This window comes from Apis laboriosa, unplaced genomic scaffold (genome assembly GCF_014066325.1).
Source record: "Apis laboriosa isolate Shangri-la unplaced genomic scaffold, ASM1406632v1 scaffold4_cov146, whole genome shotgun sequence".
Classification (NCBI taxonomy): Eukaryota; Metazoa; Arthropoda; class Insecta; order Hymenoptera; family Apidae; genus Apis; species Apis laboriosa.
The window spans coordinates 3,071,971-3,086,960 of NW_025223501.1; the positions used below are offsets into that span (position 1 = coordinate 3,071,971).

General features: G+C 28.0%; 1 protein-coding gene across 1 annotated transcript in view; it reads right to left on the reverse strand.

Annotated features, from left to right (window-relative positions):
• The window catches only part of LOC122717283 (probable G-protein coupled receptor 158), a 149,739-nt gene that overhangs the window by 97,631 nt on the left and 37,118 nt on the right, over nt 1-14,990 (reverse strand). Inside the window, exon 2 of the mRNA XM_043941211.1 lies at nt 8,026-8,209. Within this exon, the coding sequence (XP_043797146.1) occupies nt 8,026-8,209 (184 nt within the window). The remainder of the gene's footprint in view (nt 1-8,025; nt 8,210-14,990) is intronic.

Below are 14,990 nucleotides of genomic sequence, written 5' to 3' on the forward strand. Positions count from 1 at the left end.
TTTATCTGATTTGTGATCATTGAAAGTAGCAGGGATGTGTTCCATTTTGAAAAAGAGGTGAGGAGAAGAGATTTTATAGAATAGACATCAAATGTCTATTCTGTATTTTGTAAGATAAATTAATACAGAGTATTTCAGAGATAGATAGACTTGTGTGTACTTTTTTTACTCAATTTCTCATTCTCTTTACAATTGTTTTAATTTGTGGTCATTGAAAGTAGCAGGAATGAGTTCCATTTTGAAAAAGAGGTGAGGAGGAGAGATTTTCTAAAATAGATATCAAATGTCTATTTTGTATTTTGTAAGAGAAATTAATATTTTAATACAGAGTATTTTAGAGATAGATAGATAGACTTGTGTGTACTTTTTTTACTCAATTTCTCATTCTTTTTATAATTGTTTTGACTTGTGATCATTGAAAGTAGCAGGAATGAGTTCCATTTTGAAAAAGAGATGAGGAGAGATTTTATAGAATAGACATCAAATGTTTATTCTGTATTTTGTAAAATAAATTAATATTTTAATACACAGTATTTCTTTACTTGTGCATACTTTTTTTGATTCGATTTCTTCTTCTCTGAGAGACGTATTTACGATTGATCTGACTTGTGATCACTGTGAAAATAGAAAAGGATTATGAAACTACGAATTCGAAGCGGTGATTCGTAATTAAAATCAATTTAATCTGCTGTAAAAAGAATGACTTATAAAAATATAGTGATGACGTTTGATATTGTGAGATTAATGTTTGTGTAATGCAAATCGGTTACAGAAATAGACAGATTCGACTTTGATGATAGAATACGATACGATTCTTTCGTATCGTATTCTATATCAATCTGAAATGCGAATATCATACGAATATTCGGGATAGAGGCTGTCAATCGATTTTAGATGAAAGCATCGGTGGTTGCTAGAACAATGATCGTTCAAATACCGATCGAATAATATAGAAATGTATCTTTGAGAGACATTGGAATTTTCACAAAATTTCCTTATTTTTACTTTTACATACATACGAGAGAAAAATTTTGCATAAGCCGAGTTTTCAACTGTAATTTGTAATGAGCTTTAAAAGTCGATAATTATCGAATTAAGAAGGTTATTAATACACGCAATTTCACGAATCCTTTAAGCTTCGCGTTATTAAAAATCTGAACATAAATTTAATCCGGTTAATCCATAATTTACGGATAAAATATTCAATCATTATCTCTTTAATCCCATACCTCAAAAACTGTGTTCAATTTTTTTTATAAATGAATGAAAGCTCCGCCATAATTTATCTTTGAAAAGAATGTGATATTAATCAGTGTCATCATCGAAATAATCGTTCGAATGGGAATATTAATAAAATTCTTTTTTTAATTATCATCTTTTTCGAAGATTTCAATGTTATATTTTTTTTTTTTTTCTATTTCTTTTAAATTCATTTGATACCAATCGAAAATAATTAATCGCATTTCGTCCAATTGAAATAACTCGGTCTAATGAGGTAATGATTTATCAGCACAAAAAAATGACGAATATTTTTATCAGCACATCGTATATATCGCCATCATCATCGACAGTTGTTTTATCATCGTTCACGAGAATCGAACGTAAACAAAAAGAAAAAAAAAAAATCTGAACATAAATTTAATTCAATTAATATTATTTACAATAAAAAGATTCAATCGTTATCTCTATCTCTAATCCATTCTTCAAAAATGTCGTTTTGAATTTTTTATAAATGAACGGAAGAGATACTTTATCTTTGAAAAAAAATGATATTAATCAGTGTCAGGTATTAATCAGAACGATATTAACATCGAAAAATAAGAACACAACTTAACGATAACGACTTAACGATTAATTATAATTCGATCGATCCCTTATTCTATATTACATTTTTTTTTTTTTCTAAATTCATATCATTCGATATCGATCGAAAATAATTCAATCGAATATCGCATGCGAATTGAAATAACTTGGTCTAATGTTGATTTTTATTGGAAGAATTTTTATCATCGACAGTTGATTTTTTTTTTCGTCCAGCAGAGAATCAAAAACAAAATATTTGATTTATTTAATTGTTATATACGAGTTTAAGAGTTATGATTCAGTTGTTTTTCATCATCATTTACTCTCACGTTCCCTTTTTATCTCTATATTTTCTACATTTTTTTTTTTATTTATTTCTAGTTTTTGCATTTTTCTTTTTCTTTTTTAGTTTTTTTTTTTTTTTTTTTTCTACACTTCCAGATTACACTTTTCCTAAGTTTATGACGCAGAGAGAATATTTTTAAAAATTTATACAGCTCCATTTCATTTATTGGAAAAAAACTTTTCAAAAACTGAATTGATATGTTTCACAGTTTCACAGTTGTAAACCACCTGTCACACCTGCGCTATTTATTTCAATTAACAGATCTAAATGCATTACGAATTTATCTGATGGATAGATAAACAAATAAAATTATAAAAATATTATATTCAAGTCGATAGGAAAAAAAAAAAAAATATATTTCCATCACAAAAACAAATATACAAATATACGGGGAACGACTATGTATTGTTATAAAATTAGAAATTTAAAGTTTCACGAAGAAATTTATTCGAGAATGAAATAAAAAAATATCGGAACGTAAAAAATCGTTGCGACTGTATTTCCTTTTTTTTTTTTTTTTTTTTATTAAACTTTTATCACGTTTCGATCGTGAATAAAAATCATAAAAAAAAAAAAAAAAAAGAAAGAAAAGGAAAAAAATATAAAGAAACAAATGCGGGCAATCGAGTCGAAGATTTGGTTTCTCGTGGATTCTAGAAAATTCTAGAGGATATATAGCGCGCTCGAGTGAGTGCTAGATTATTTATATTCCGATAGGATGGAAACCGATAAAACTGTCGAATAGCCAGCAGACGTGATGAAATATGAAAATATTGCTCGTTTTTCATAACTCGAAGAGACTGCATCCGTCCCATATACCCGAATGAATTCGTCCCACGATATAACAAGTATATAGATATATACATTTGGGGGATGGATTATTTCGTGAACCATTTTGTAATTTATTTACTATTGAAAATCTTAATAAAAGTAAAATGTTTTGGATTAGATTAACGTAAATGCATTACACGAGATATTTGGTCAATACATTGAACAGAATTAATAGAAAGGATCAATAGATCATTCACCTAACTGATAAAAATGATAAAATTTTAGAAGAGTGATAAGTTTCCCTATGATGTCAAGCTACAAGAGGAAGCATAAACATTCTTTTCAAAGCGTTTGCAGATCTATATGTTCTTTTGTTCATAGGACATAATGATTTGATCGTTTAATCCAAGAACACCCTGTATATATATATATGGTTTTACGTAAGAGGATACAAAAAGTTGGTGCATAAAAAAATTTATCATATTAAGTAATTTATCAAGGAGAAAATATATGTTATATGTGTCGAAAATATATATTAATATTTATATAAATATTTTAATATTACATTGTTTCAATAAAGATTTTATTTAGTCAGCTGTTGAATATCGAAATAAATATTTTAATCGATGGTTGGTAACAAAATATTACTATATAATATACGCTTTGATGTATTTTTATCCTTAAAAGATTTTTGTTAGTAAATTTAGCTACTGAATATCGTGTATATATGGTGTGTAGGGAGTAAATGGAAAATTTAAGTATGGAAAATAAGTTTGTTAAAAACTTATGTTTTCGAGTTAGGTTAAGGAATTTAATTTTGCATCAGCGAAATATATCGAGATCGAGTTATTTTGAATCTGTATCTATATTTATATTATATGTGTATACATTTATTACATGTTCTTTTAAAATAATGACAAAAAGTAAATAACGTTAGACAAATTATTTATTTTGTTTGCAATGTAATAATCGGATAAGATAAAAAAAAAAAAAAAACGTGAAGGAAAATGGAAAAAATTGGATAACATTACACGTTTACACGACAATTTTTATCTTTGTGTACATATATATAGAGAGAGAGAGAGAGAGAGAGAGACAATAATTTTTAACTATTATTTCGCGAAATATATTATTACTTTATGCATATATCCAATTTATACATATTATCTTATAATGTAACATTAATTTCGAGAATAATATGCAAACAGGGGACAAATATATCCAAAGCAAATGTACGTATTACGCGATATTTATATATTTAAAGAAAAGAGAGAATCTTCCATTTCCCTAGTATTCCATAAAAATTTCAATTACACAAATATCCAATCCAGTCATAACAATATATAACTACAGATATTAAGTTCATTTTATACGATATATGTATTACAATATATCTCTTTCCATTTCGATTATGCGAATCATTTCCCGCCCTGTACAGGAAAGGGTCGAGGAAGCAATTTGAAATTTTCGATTGATGAATAATATGTGGATAATACACCAATCGTCCAAACATTCGCAATGAAATAGATCACGATATCGATAAATCCTACCAAATAATAAAATTGTGACAGATATTCCGAATCGATGATTCGGCAAATGATGAATCTCTCTGTGTGTACGACCGATCGTCGTACTTTTCCACGAATTTATAACTGGTTGTAATAATCATAATCAAATTTCATACAGCGAACTGGAACACTCGAATCGATTCAGTCGATAGTGTTATTACGGAATTATCTATTTTTCTCCTTGATATCAATCATTGATACGATATACCTCTGTCCTTAGGATTTAAGGGATTTAGGATTATTAGAGATAATATTATTTGTTTATTTAGTGGCTACACATTCTGATAGTTTCTTCACTTTTAACGGACTTTAATATATCGTTAACAACATTTAAGAAATTATATCAATTGTATTGCGAATATTGCAATAAATATTTTATTTTAATATTATATTGTTGCAATAAAGATTTTATTTAGTCAGCTGTTGAATATCGAAATAAATATTTTAATCGATGGTTGGTAACAAAATATTACTATATAATATACGCTTTGATGTATTTTTATCGTTTAAAGATTTTTGTTGAAATAAATATTTTAATCGGTGGTTGGTTACAAAATATTACTATGTAATATACGCTTTGGTATATTTCTAACCTCTAAGAGTTTTTATCACCAAATTTAGTCAGCTACTGAATATTAAAATAAATATTTTAATCGGTGATTGGTAACAAAATATTACTATGTAATATATGCTTTGATATATTTCTAAGAGTTTTTATTACCAAATTTAGTCAACTACTGAATATCGAAATAAATATTTTAATCGGTGGTTGGTAACAAAATATTACTATATAATATACGCTTTGGTATATTTCTAACCTCTAAGAGTTTTTATTACCAAATTTAGGCAACTACTGAATATCGAAATAAATATTTTAATCGATGATTGGTAATAAAATATTACTATATAATATACGCTTTGGTATATTTCTAACCTCTAAGAGTTTTTATTACCAAATTTAGGCAGCTACTGAATATCAAAATAAATATTTTAATCGATGGTTGGTTACAAAATATTACTATGTAATATACATTTTGATATATTTCTATTGTGTGGAGGTTTTTTTTTAGTAAATTTACTCCTAGATTTTAATGTAACTGTATTATTAACATTAGTAAACAATGAGCTATATCGTCTGCTGAATATCGCAATGAATATTTTATTTCCAATATTTTATATATTATAATATTTATTCGCGTATTATTATTGATGAAAATTAATTCACGCGTTAAATATTTATTATAACGAGTATTTTATATATCTTTTTTTAACTTTATTTTTACCGCCTAGTTTCATCCTATTCATTTTTTCGCATTAAATTTCCACACAGTTTGATGAAAGAATGAATTACATCTCGAAATGGTAACAACCGTAAACTTTAAATAATTGCCAATCCATGAAAAAAAAAACAATATTTAAATGAATCATTACGAACTACCAATTTTCCTATCAATTTTTATCCAAATCCGGATATGGAGGGAAAAAAGGACACGACAAAATGCACAAAACGAAATAGAAAAAAAAAAAAAAAAAAAAAAAGAACGAGATAAAGAGATATAAATGAAAACGTTCACAATTATTTTGCATATTTTTTATAAAACAAAAAACAAAAAAAACTTCCGTTTAAATTTTCCACGTCGCGAGATCGAATTAAATCACTGCACACCATCGGCCATCATCGCGTGCACTTGTGCAATAAACCAAAAACAATTGGCAGATTAGAATTCGCCAGATTCACGTGACCCTGGCACGTCGTCGAGCTCATTGATTTCAAGAGATGGAATCAGATAAATAATGGACTATTACTTTCACGTCTGACCACACATAAACCATAAATTAACCCATACACTGGGGGAGAAGAAGGGTCAAATTGTTTTCAACTCCTTTCGTTATCCTTTCGGTATCCCCAAAGATTATTTTTTGGTACAAGGATGTGATGATGATGATGATGATGATTATTATTATTATTATAAGATAAAAATTGAGTGACACGTAAAACAATTGCTCTTTTCTTTTAAGATTTGAAAGATTCGTAAAACAAATTGTGGATTGTTGAAGAGAAAATTGATCTCGATTATTTCGTTACAATATGTTCCAGTGGCTAAGATATTTTTTAGTATAAAGATTTTTAATTTTTAATTTAATAAGAAATTGTACTTTTCGATAATTAAAAATTTGTAATTAATATAATTAAACAAAAAATATATATATATATACACAAAAATGAAAGTATTTTTATTATTTCTATTTAAGAGTACATTTGAGAGTTAAAACTCTCAAGAGTTGTTTTTCGCTATCTAAATAAAAGTTCGTATCGAACGCTACTCCTCCTCTCTATGCATTGCCCAATAAAATGAAAATTTGAAAATTTTTCGATTGATCCGCACTATTAGGCTATTAGAATTTAATTAAAAAAAAAAAAAAAAAGGATAGAATTTCTAATTCGAAAAATATTTTAATATTATTCTTTCAATCTTCGTTACAAATAAATGTATTATTTTCATAATATATTAAAAAATGTATTAAGAATAATTTATCTGAAAATTCAGATGAATGGATCGTGCGAAGGAAAAATATTTTAAAAAATTGCCATCAATATCAAAAGTCGAAAAAGATGGGGGGGAAAAGATATATCCATGTGTTTTTCAATATTTATCTGATAAATATTTACTTTACACGCGCATAATAAATTTTACAATGAAAGAAATATAATTTAAATTCTTTAATTCTCGATAATTTCTAATATGATAAATTTTTTTTTTTTTTTTTTTTTGTAACAAATGTCTCTTTTCGATCTCGCGCCGAAATTTTGTCCCTCGAAATGATAAAAATCTTTTTATATGTACGCAACCCTTTGGCAAATAACTGCTCGATATTTGAGAATCGAAGCCGAAAGATTAAATTTTTCTACGCATCGTTATTCCGATTTTCCAAAAAGAAAAAAAAAAAAAAGAAAAAGAAAAAAACGGATCAAAAGGGCATCGCTATTTTTCACATTTTTGCAAAGTAAACAATTATTGCAAAAAGGATAAAAAAATATCTGAAATGAAAAGTATATTTACAAGCACGCACGTTCAACATTTACGAGTATTACGACTCGAATTAACGACTCGAGATTACCAACAAATTGCTCGACGCATCTGTTGAAAAATTCTTTCTTATAATAAAAAAAAAAAAAAAATAATAATAAAAAAAAAATAAGAAAGAAAGAAAAAGAAGATACATATACGCGTATAAGCCGCTTCGTTTTTCCAAACAATTTGAAAAGCTGGATGCGCGTTTATAAAAGCTTCGAACGAATATTCTGGATTATTTTTCAATCGAGAAATATTCGGGGAAAAAATAGTGATTTAACAAGTGAAGACGAGCAATGAAAAATAATTCCCCGATTTATTTTGTCGAAAATCTCGAAAGAAATTAATTGGATAAAATTTTAATCATCGATTAAAATTCGATTTAAAAAAAAAAAAAAAAAATGAAGATTTAAATGACAATTTAGTTAAATATTAGTTGTTAAAAAAATTTGACGACACTCACTTGAAGAAGTAAGTATCGTTGACGTAGCCGAAGAAGGGGACGGTGTACGTCAACATCCAAATATTTCCACCCCCGCAATCGTAGTAAGGTTTCGACCATCTTCCATCCTCGTATCTCACCGTCAATATCTCGTCCTCCTCCCGTTCCGTGTGCGTCGTTTCGTTCAACGTGTACGTGTGAAAACCTGCGAAAAAAAACGAAAAAATCCCTTGTCTTCACCATTCACGAAATCACTATTAACTATTAACAATAATATTTTTTTATTTTATCATTTTATCTCATTATATCAACAATAATTATTTTTTCTCGTCAACTGTTATAACTCTATATCATAACCTGATATCGTTACATCGATTAATCAATTATAATCATTTATAGTCACCAGCAACGATCTACTATCGAGTTAAATATCACCGATTATACACGTGGACAATATTTCCATTATTCTAGGCTACGACAATTATATCCGATTCGTAATAATAAAATTGTGGTTTTCGCGGGGAACAAGTTGTACAAGGAAGATCATAGATGGAAGAATCGAAGGGAAATACACGTGGGGCGCAAACACGGTCTAAAGTATATAAAAACAGGACGAAATTGGATGGGAAACGGATGCGAGTCCCTCGGGTTACCATCTACTTTCGAGCCACTCTGTATGTTATTCGACAAGGAGGGAACGTATCGGGAATTTGTCTTGGAAAATTGCGTTTCGTAGGAATAAAAATCCTTGTGAATCGGGAAAGATCGTTGGAAAGATTCTTCTTCCATTCTATCCGTGAAACGGATGGAAACCCTCTCGATTCTGTATCGCGCGATCGTTATTTATTCCGCCACGTCCTCCATCATCGCCGCTTTATACTCGTCCGAACGCTGTTTCCATCGAAATTTCCTGTTTAAATCTTGGCCCGTTGGATATGTATCCTCTCTCATGCGCGGAGAACAACACGCAGACGAATGTGAGAACGTTCGAAAATATTATCTCGCATGGAGATTTAAACGAGGGGTAAACAAGGGGGGAGGAAATTTTCTGTCGGGATGAAGGATTCCTGAATAACGAAATTTTATTCGATCGATCGTAATCAAGCGATGATTGCTCATTCTAATTTGAAAAATAAAAGAAAATGATCCTGAAATCCACAACTTTTGATAAAAAAATTTTTCAATATCCGACAATGTCGCGATTAAATTATGCAGTCATAATAATCACTTTAAATTATAAATTAAATAATAATAATTTTATTTATTAATTTAAATAATTAAATAATTTATAATTTAATATTTTATTATTATAATTATTTATAATTTATAATTTATAATTTAATAATTTATAATGATAATCTTTGAAACAGTTATTGAAACAGAACACTAAAGCAGTTAATACAAAGTTAATATATATAATAATACATATAATAATAATACATATAATAATACATATAATAATAATAATAATACATATAATAATATATTAGAAATTATAAATTAAATAATTTATAATTTAATATTTTATTATTATAATTATTTATAATTTATAATTTATAATTTAATAATTTATAATGATAATCTTTGAAACAGTTATTGAAACAGAACACTAAAGCAGTTAATACAAAGTTAATATATATAATAATATATATAATAATACATTAGAAATTATAAATTAAATAATTTATAATTTAATATTTTATTATTATAATTATTTATAATTTATAATTTATAATTTAATAATTTATAATGATAATCTCTGAAACAGTTATTGAAACAGAACACTAAAGCAGTTAATACAAAGTTAATACATATAATAATACATATAATAATGATACATTAGAAATTCTTCATTTTTCTAGATTTTATTAGATTCAAAAATCCAAGACATTCGAAAATGATGCAGAAAAGACAGAAATTATAGAAATAGTAACGCTTGGGATTCTTTCTGTGAACGATTTGATTTAAGGTCTGTTTGAAATTACCTTAACGATTCTTCTAAATGTGAAAATATTATGTTGCGTACGAAGAACTAGCTCTTCATTTCCAATGATAGAAATGATTTAATTTATTATGATTTAAAGTCTGCTTCCACATTTATCTCGATGATTCATGAGAACAAGTGAAAATTTGAAAATATTGCATTGCATGCGAAGAAGGACTACTATCGAACGATTCTTTCTGTGAATGATTTATTCTAATGATTCTTCCATAAAAATTTGAAAATATCGCATGCGAAGAAGGACTATCTCTTTATTTCCAATGATAGCGATTTGATTTAAAGTCTGCTTTATCCCAATGATTCATGAGAACAAACGAAAATTTGAATTCTTTCTGTGAATGATTTATTCTAATGATTCTTCCATGAGAGCAAGTGAAAATTTGAAAATATTGCATTGCATGCGAAGAAGGATTATCTCTTTGTTTCGTGTATGCGAGAGGATCCAGTCGATGTTTGAAATTTTATTCGATCGATTGTAAGGATTGAGATTCTTTCTGTGAATGATAGCGATTTGATTTAAAACCTGCTCTAAAGCGTCTTTTATCGATGATTCTCTCGCGAGTGGAAGGAATAATAGGTTGAATGGGGCATTCGAAGTGGAAATCATTTCATAGAAATTTAAGAAAGAGACTTTCTGTCGTTTCCGTATGAAAGGATTCGATCGACGAGGAATTTTATTAAATCAACTATAACGATTGCGATCTGATTTAAAGTCTGCTCTATGCCATCCTTTTATCGATTCTCTCGCGAGAAAAAGCAAAAAAATAGTTGCAGATGAACGTTCCAGATATTCGAAAAATATCATTTCGCTGAGAATTAAAGGAAGTAATATCCGTTTCAATATGACAAGATTCAATTAGATGGAATTTTATCAAATCAATTTTTATTAACAATAAATCGTTGAGTTTTTTTTTTTTTCTATAACGATAATGGTTTAATTAAAAATCTGTTCTAAACTATTCTTTATTGATGATTCACAAGCTCGGTTACATTAAAAAGTTTCAAGAGTTCTAAGAGAATTAAACAAGAACGATTCATCATATTAAGAGGAAATAATCTAGCCATACTTTGTGAATAATATATTCTTTTGAATTTATAATTTTAGTGAGAAATATAGTTGATGGTGGAATTATGTTATTATAGAATTTAAGATTTAACACAAAATATAAATAGAACAGCAAATGTTTAAGAATTCAAGAGATAATTAAGAATAGCTCCTCCTTTCATAAATAACACATATTTATCAATATGCAATATCTAAAAACAAATATTTGATATTTGTACAACATTTGTACAAGTACTAATATTGCAGTAATATTGTACTAATATTGATGCAGATTATAGATAAGATATGATGTAGATATAAGTACATAGATAACAATATATATATAGATATAATTTCATAGTTAATATACAATATAAATATACTTATATAGATATTAAACATTAATTAATACACTATCAATATTCTATATATAGCCATGATGTCTTAAATATCCATTTTATAACTAAGTTTTAAACTTTAAGAAATTTTGTCTAACGAGAATATATATTATAATAATTTATAATATATTATTAAATATATATTATAATTTTACCCATTTTAAGTTTTTTCAATTTAGAATTGGCAAATAACATCTCAATATGTTAACAATTTAAATTAACAAATAACCAAATATTTCTTAAAAGATTCCTTTTCTAGAGATCTATTTTAACATCTATTTTAACAATGCTCAAAGAGAAATTCTAAGGAATTCAATAGGAATAGTTACCAAATATCATCTCAAAGATTAAAAAAATCTCTTCAATAACAATCAGCATAGAGCATCTTTGCATCTACTTTACTCATCTCTGATATTCATAACTTGATAATATTCAAAAAAAAATTCAGAATTACCGAATATTCTGAAAGATTACAATACAAAATAGAATATACACCATTCTTGAATCCATTTTTCCATCTTAAACATTCCCGATATTCTAATAATATTAAAAAAAGAAAGACTTAAGTCACGTTATATTAATACTCTACTCTACTTCATTATCGAGCACATTCTTCGAATCAAAGAGGCAAATTACACCAAGAGTCCATAAGACATCTTTCTCCACTAAGATACATAAGGCCAACTGACAGTAAATTGTTACTCAATAAAGGTTAAAGTCGGCGAAGAAGCAAGAGAGGCCAAGTTACATCCTCGCTCGCGGAGAGAATTGAGGGCGCAGGAGTCGGGCGGATATAGGGAAGCTGCAATAAAGCGCAGTGATCATAGTTAGCCCATAGGAGTGGGGAACGAGGATAGGTTAGGATGTGAAGTTATCGGCGGAGTAAAACGGACCGAACGAATGGAGACAGTTCTGTCGATGTACCGGTGCAAATAACGTTTCTCGCATTCCCGGATATAGGGTGAACCCGATAAAGCCGGGGCAATTTCTTCTGAAACGGAAGCCCACGGCAAATAAGAACGTTATCGGGTGGACAGAGGAGGAAACGAAAGCGGCTAAGGAAACAACGGCCTCGGCCAACCTTATTTCCGTCATCTATCCTTCGTTTCCTTTTTTGATCAGCTCTTACGACTTTCCCTTTTTTCTCTTTTTTTTCTTTTCCTTATAGTTATAATTCCTTTAATAATTGTTGATTCGAACGTTCGAAGCAAGATATATTCGCTTCTGGATCATTTTTAAGTTTCGTTAGATATTTTATTATTTTTTTTTTTTTTTGGAGATAATTATTTAATTATTTCTGGTAATTTTAAGAAAAATTTAAAGTAAGTGAAATTGTAGCTTTATTATAATAATAATCATTCTAATTGTAATTCATTTAAACATTCTAATATTTGAAGAATATTAGAAGATGAAAATTTTAAATACGTAATCGAAGATCAATTAAATTTACTTTAATTACTAATATTATTTATCTTACATAATTAATACATAAATGTGTAATCAATATCTAAAAGTGTGTAATCAATATCGCACGCTAAAACATGTCAGAGATCAAGTATATATATTTCAATTTAATTACTGATTTTTTTAATATCATTATAATGATATTATTATACAAAAATGATATTATTCTTAATATTTATATCATATTATGTAACGTAATAAAAAATATTTCGTGAGAAGGAACTGGCGCATTATTTTTTATCGGAATCTTCCTATACGAGTTATTATCCTCCGGGTGAAAAGGAAAAACAAGCACGACAAGCCGCCTCATTGTTTCCCATCTCCGAGAAATCCGAGAGACAGCTCAGAACTGTTAATTAATTCCTTAGTCGAGAATATCTCGCTCGTTCTATAACATTTGTTAATATTTCTTCTTGTTGGAAAACAAATATCGTGCCTCATAATTATGCAATTGACGATGAAGCAACGAAAGAAGCAAAATCTTCTTTATATCGAAACGACGTTCGGGCGAAATAATCCGCGAAATAAACGAATAATTTACACACTCCGTTCCGAAAACATCTCGAGCCATCTCGATGTGTTATTTCACGATCGAGAAAAATCTAAATCGATTGAAGACACGTATTTAACGAAACAAAAATTGGGTCAACGTTAACGTAACTCTAAACACGCGGGTATCCCGATGAAAAACTTTATACACGGCCATTCGATACTCGAACAAGTTATTCATAAAGTATATAGTATATCCAGATGCTGCGGATTGTCGTTAAATTGCAAATTTTCGAGAACACCAAAATACCTTGGGAGCGTTAAAACGGAACTATAACCATTGAAAATATACGTTGACCTAAAAATTCCTCTAGGGATACACGACAGAGAGCGCCACGGTATAATATTGTTCGGAGAGAGAGTTGCATCTTCGAGACGCAAATTACTAACGATTTCAACATATTCATAACAGCACGGTATGGTATGGTATATATATATATATATATATATATATATAAGATATAAGACTAAGAAAACCGTGTTAATGCTGTTTCTACATTGAATTATTAATGCATGGATCGTAACATAACTTGGCAAGATTTACCAATTAACCTTATCGTCCTTGTATATATAATTTCTCTGCCTTCAGCATAATTGCTTGGCCATATGATATGTGAGAAATAATGGAATGTATGATTTTGCATTAGGTATGTTAAGCAGGCTTAAGATTAAGGTTAAGTTATTCTGCTTTGAATGATTTTTAATAATTTATTTCACAATAATAGTTATAATAAATAGAAAAATTCGATTCTTAATCATTAACGATTGCTTAATTATATAAAAAAAGTCGTACATCAGTTGCCAATAAACAAATGATCTTTCTTTATCTCTTCTGACTGTCACGTGATATTACATATTAAGTAAGAAAAAGGAATTCCCTAAGTTGCGTGAGATTAAACTCATTTAAAAATAGATTAGTTAACGTAGAATACTCGAGTAAAATGTATATATATATAAATAATATACTTGACTAACACGTAATCAACTCGATTGTTCATGCGTATTTCAAATTGAACGTTTTACTCGATTAAGATATGTTATTAAGATATTTATTCCTATAAAACGTGATCTAATTTATTAATCTTATTTGATCAATCTCTCAGATATTTTTATAATTAAAGAAAAATTTTTCTTTGTGATAAAAAGAAATCTTATTGAATTTTTATAAAGTATAAGATAACAATTATTATTGATTATTTATCGAATACAAGTAATTTATTCTCTCTATCTTCTCACAGCTACAATTTTTTCTAATAAAATCGTATTATCTTTTTTTTTTTTTTAACTTCTCGAAAGAAAATTCTCGAAGAAAAAAACCGTTCCAACGATCCACAATTTTTAGTACGCACTTACACTCCGAATACCGAATATTGATTCTGATTCTTTCCTTCTTCAAGATTCGATTCTTTTTTTAATTGGAAAAAAATCTTTTTAAAGTTTGCAAATAGAAACTTTTTCGCTGAATTTTTCGACAAGGGTCGATTGTAACGTGAAAATGAAACGATGTTATCGAACAACTTTCCAATCG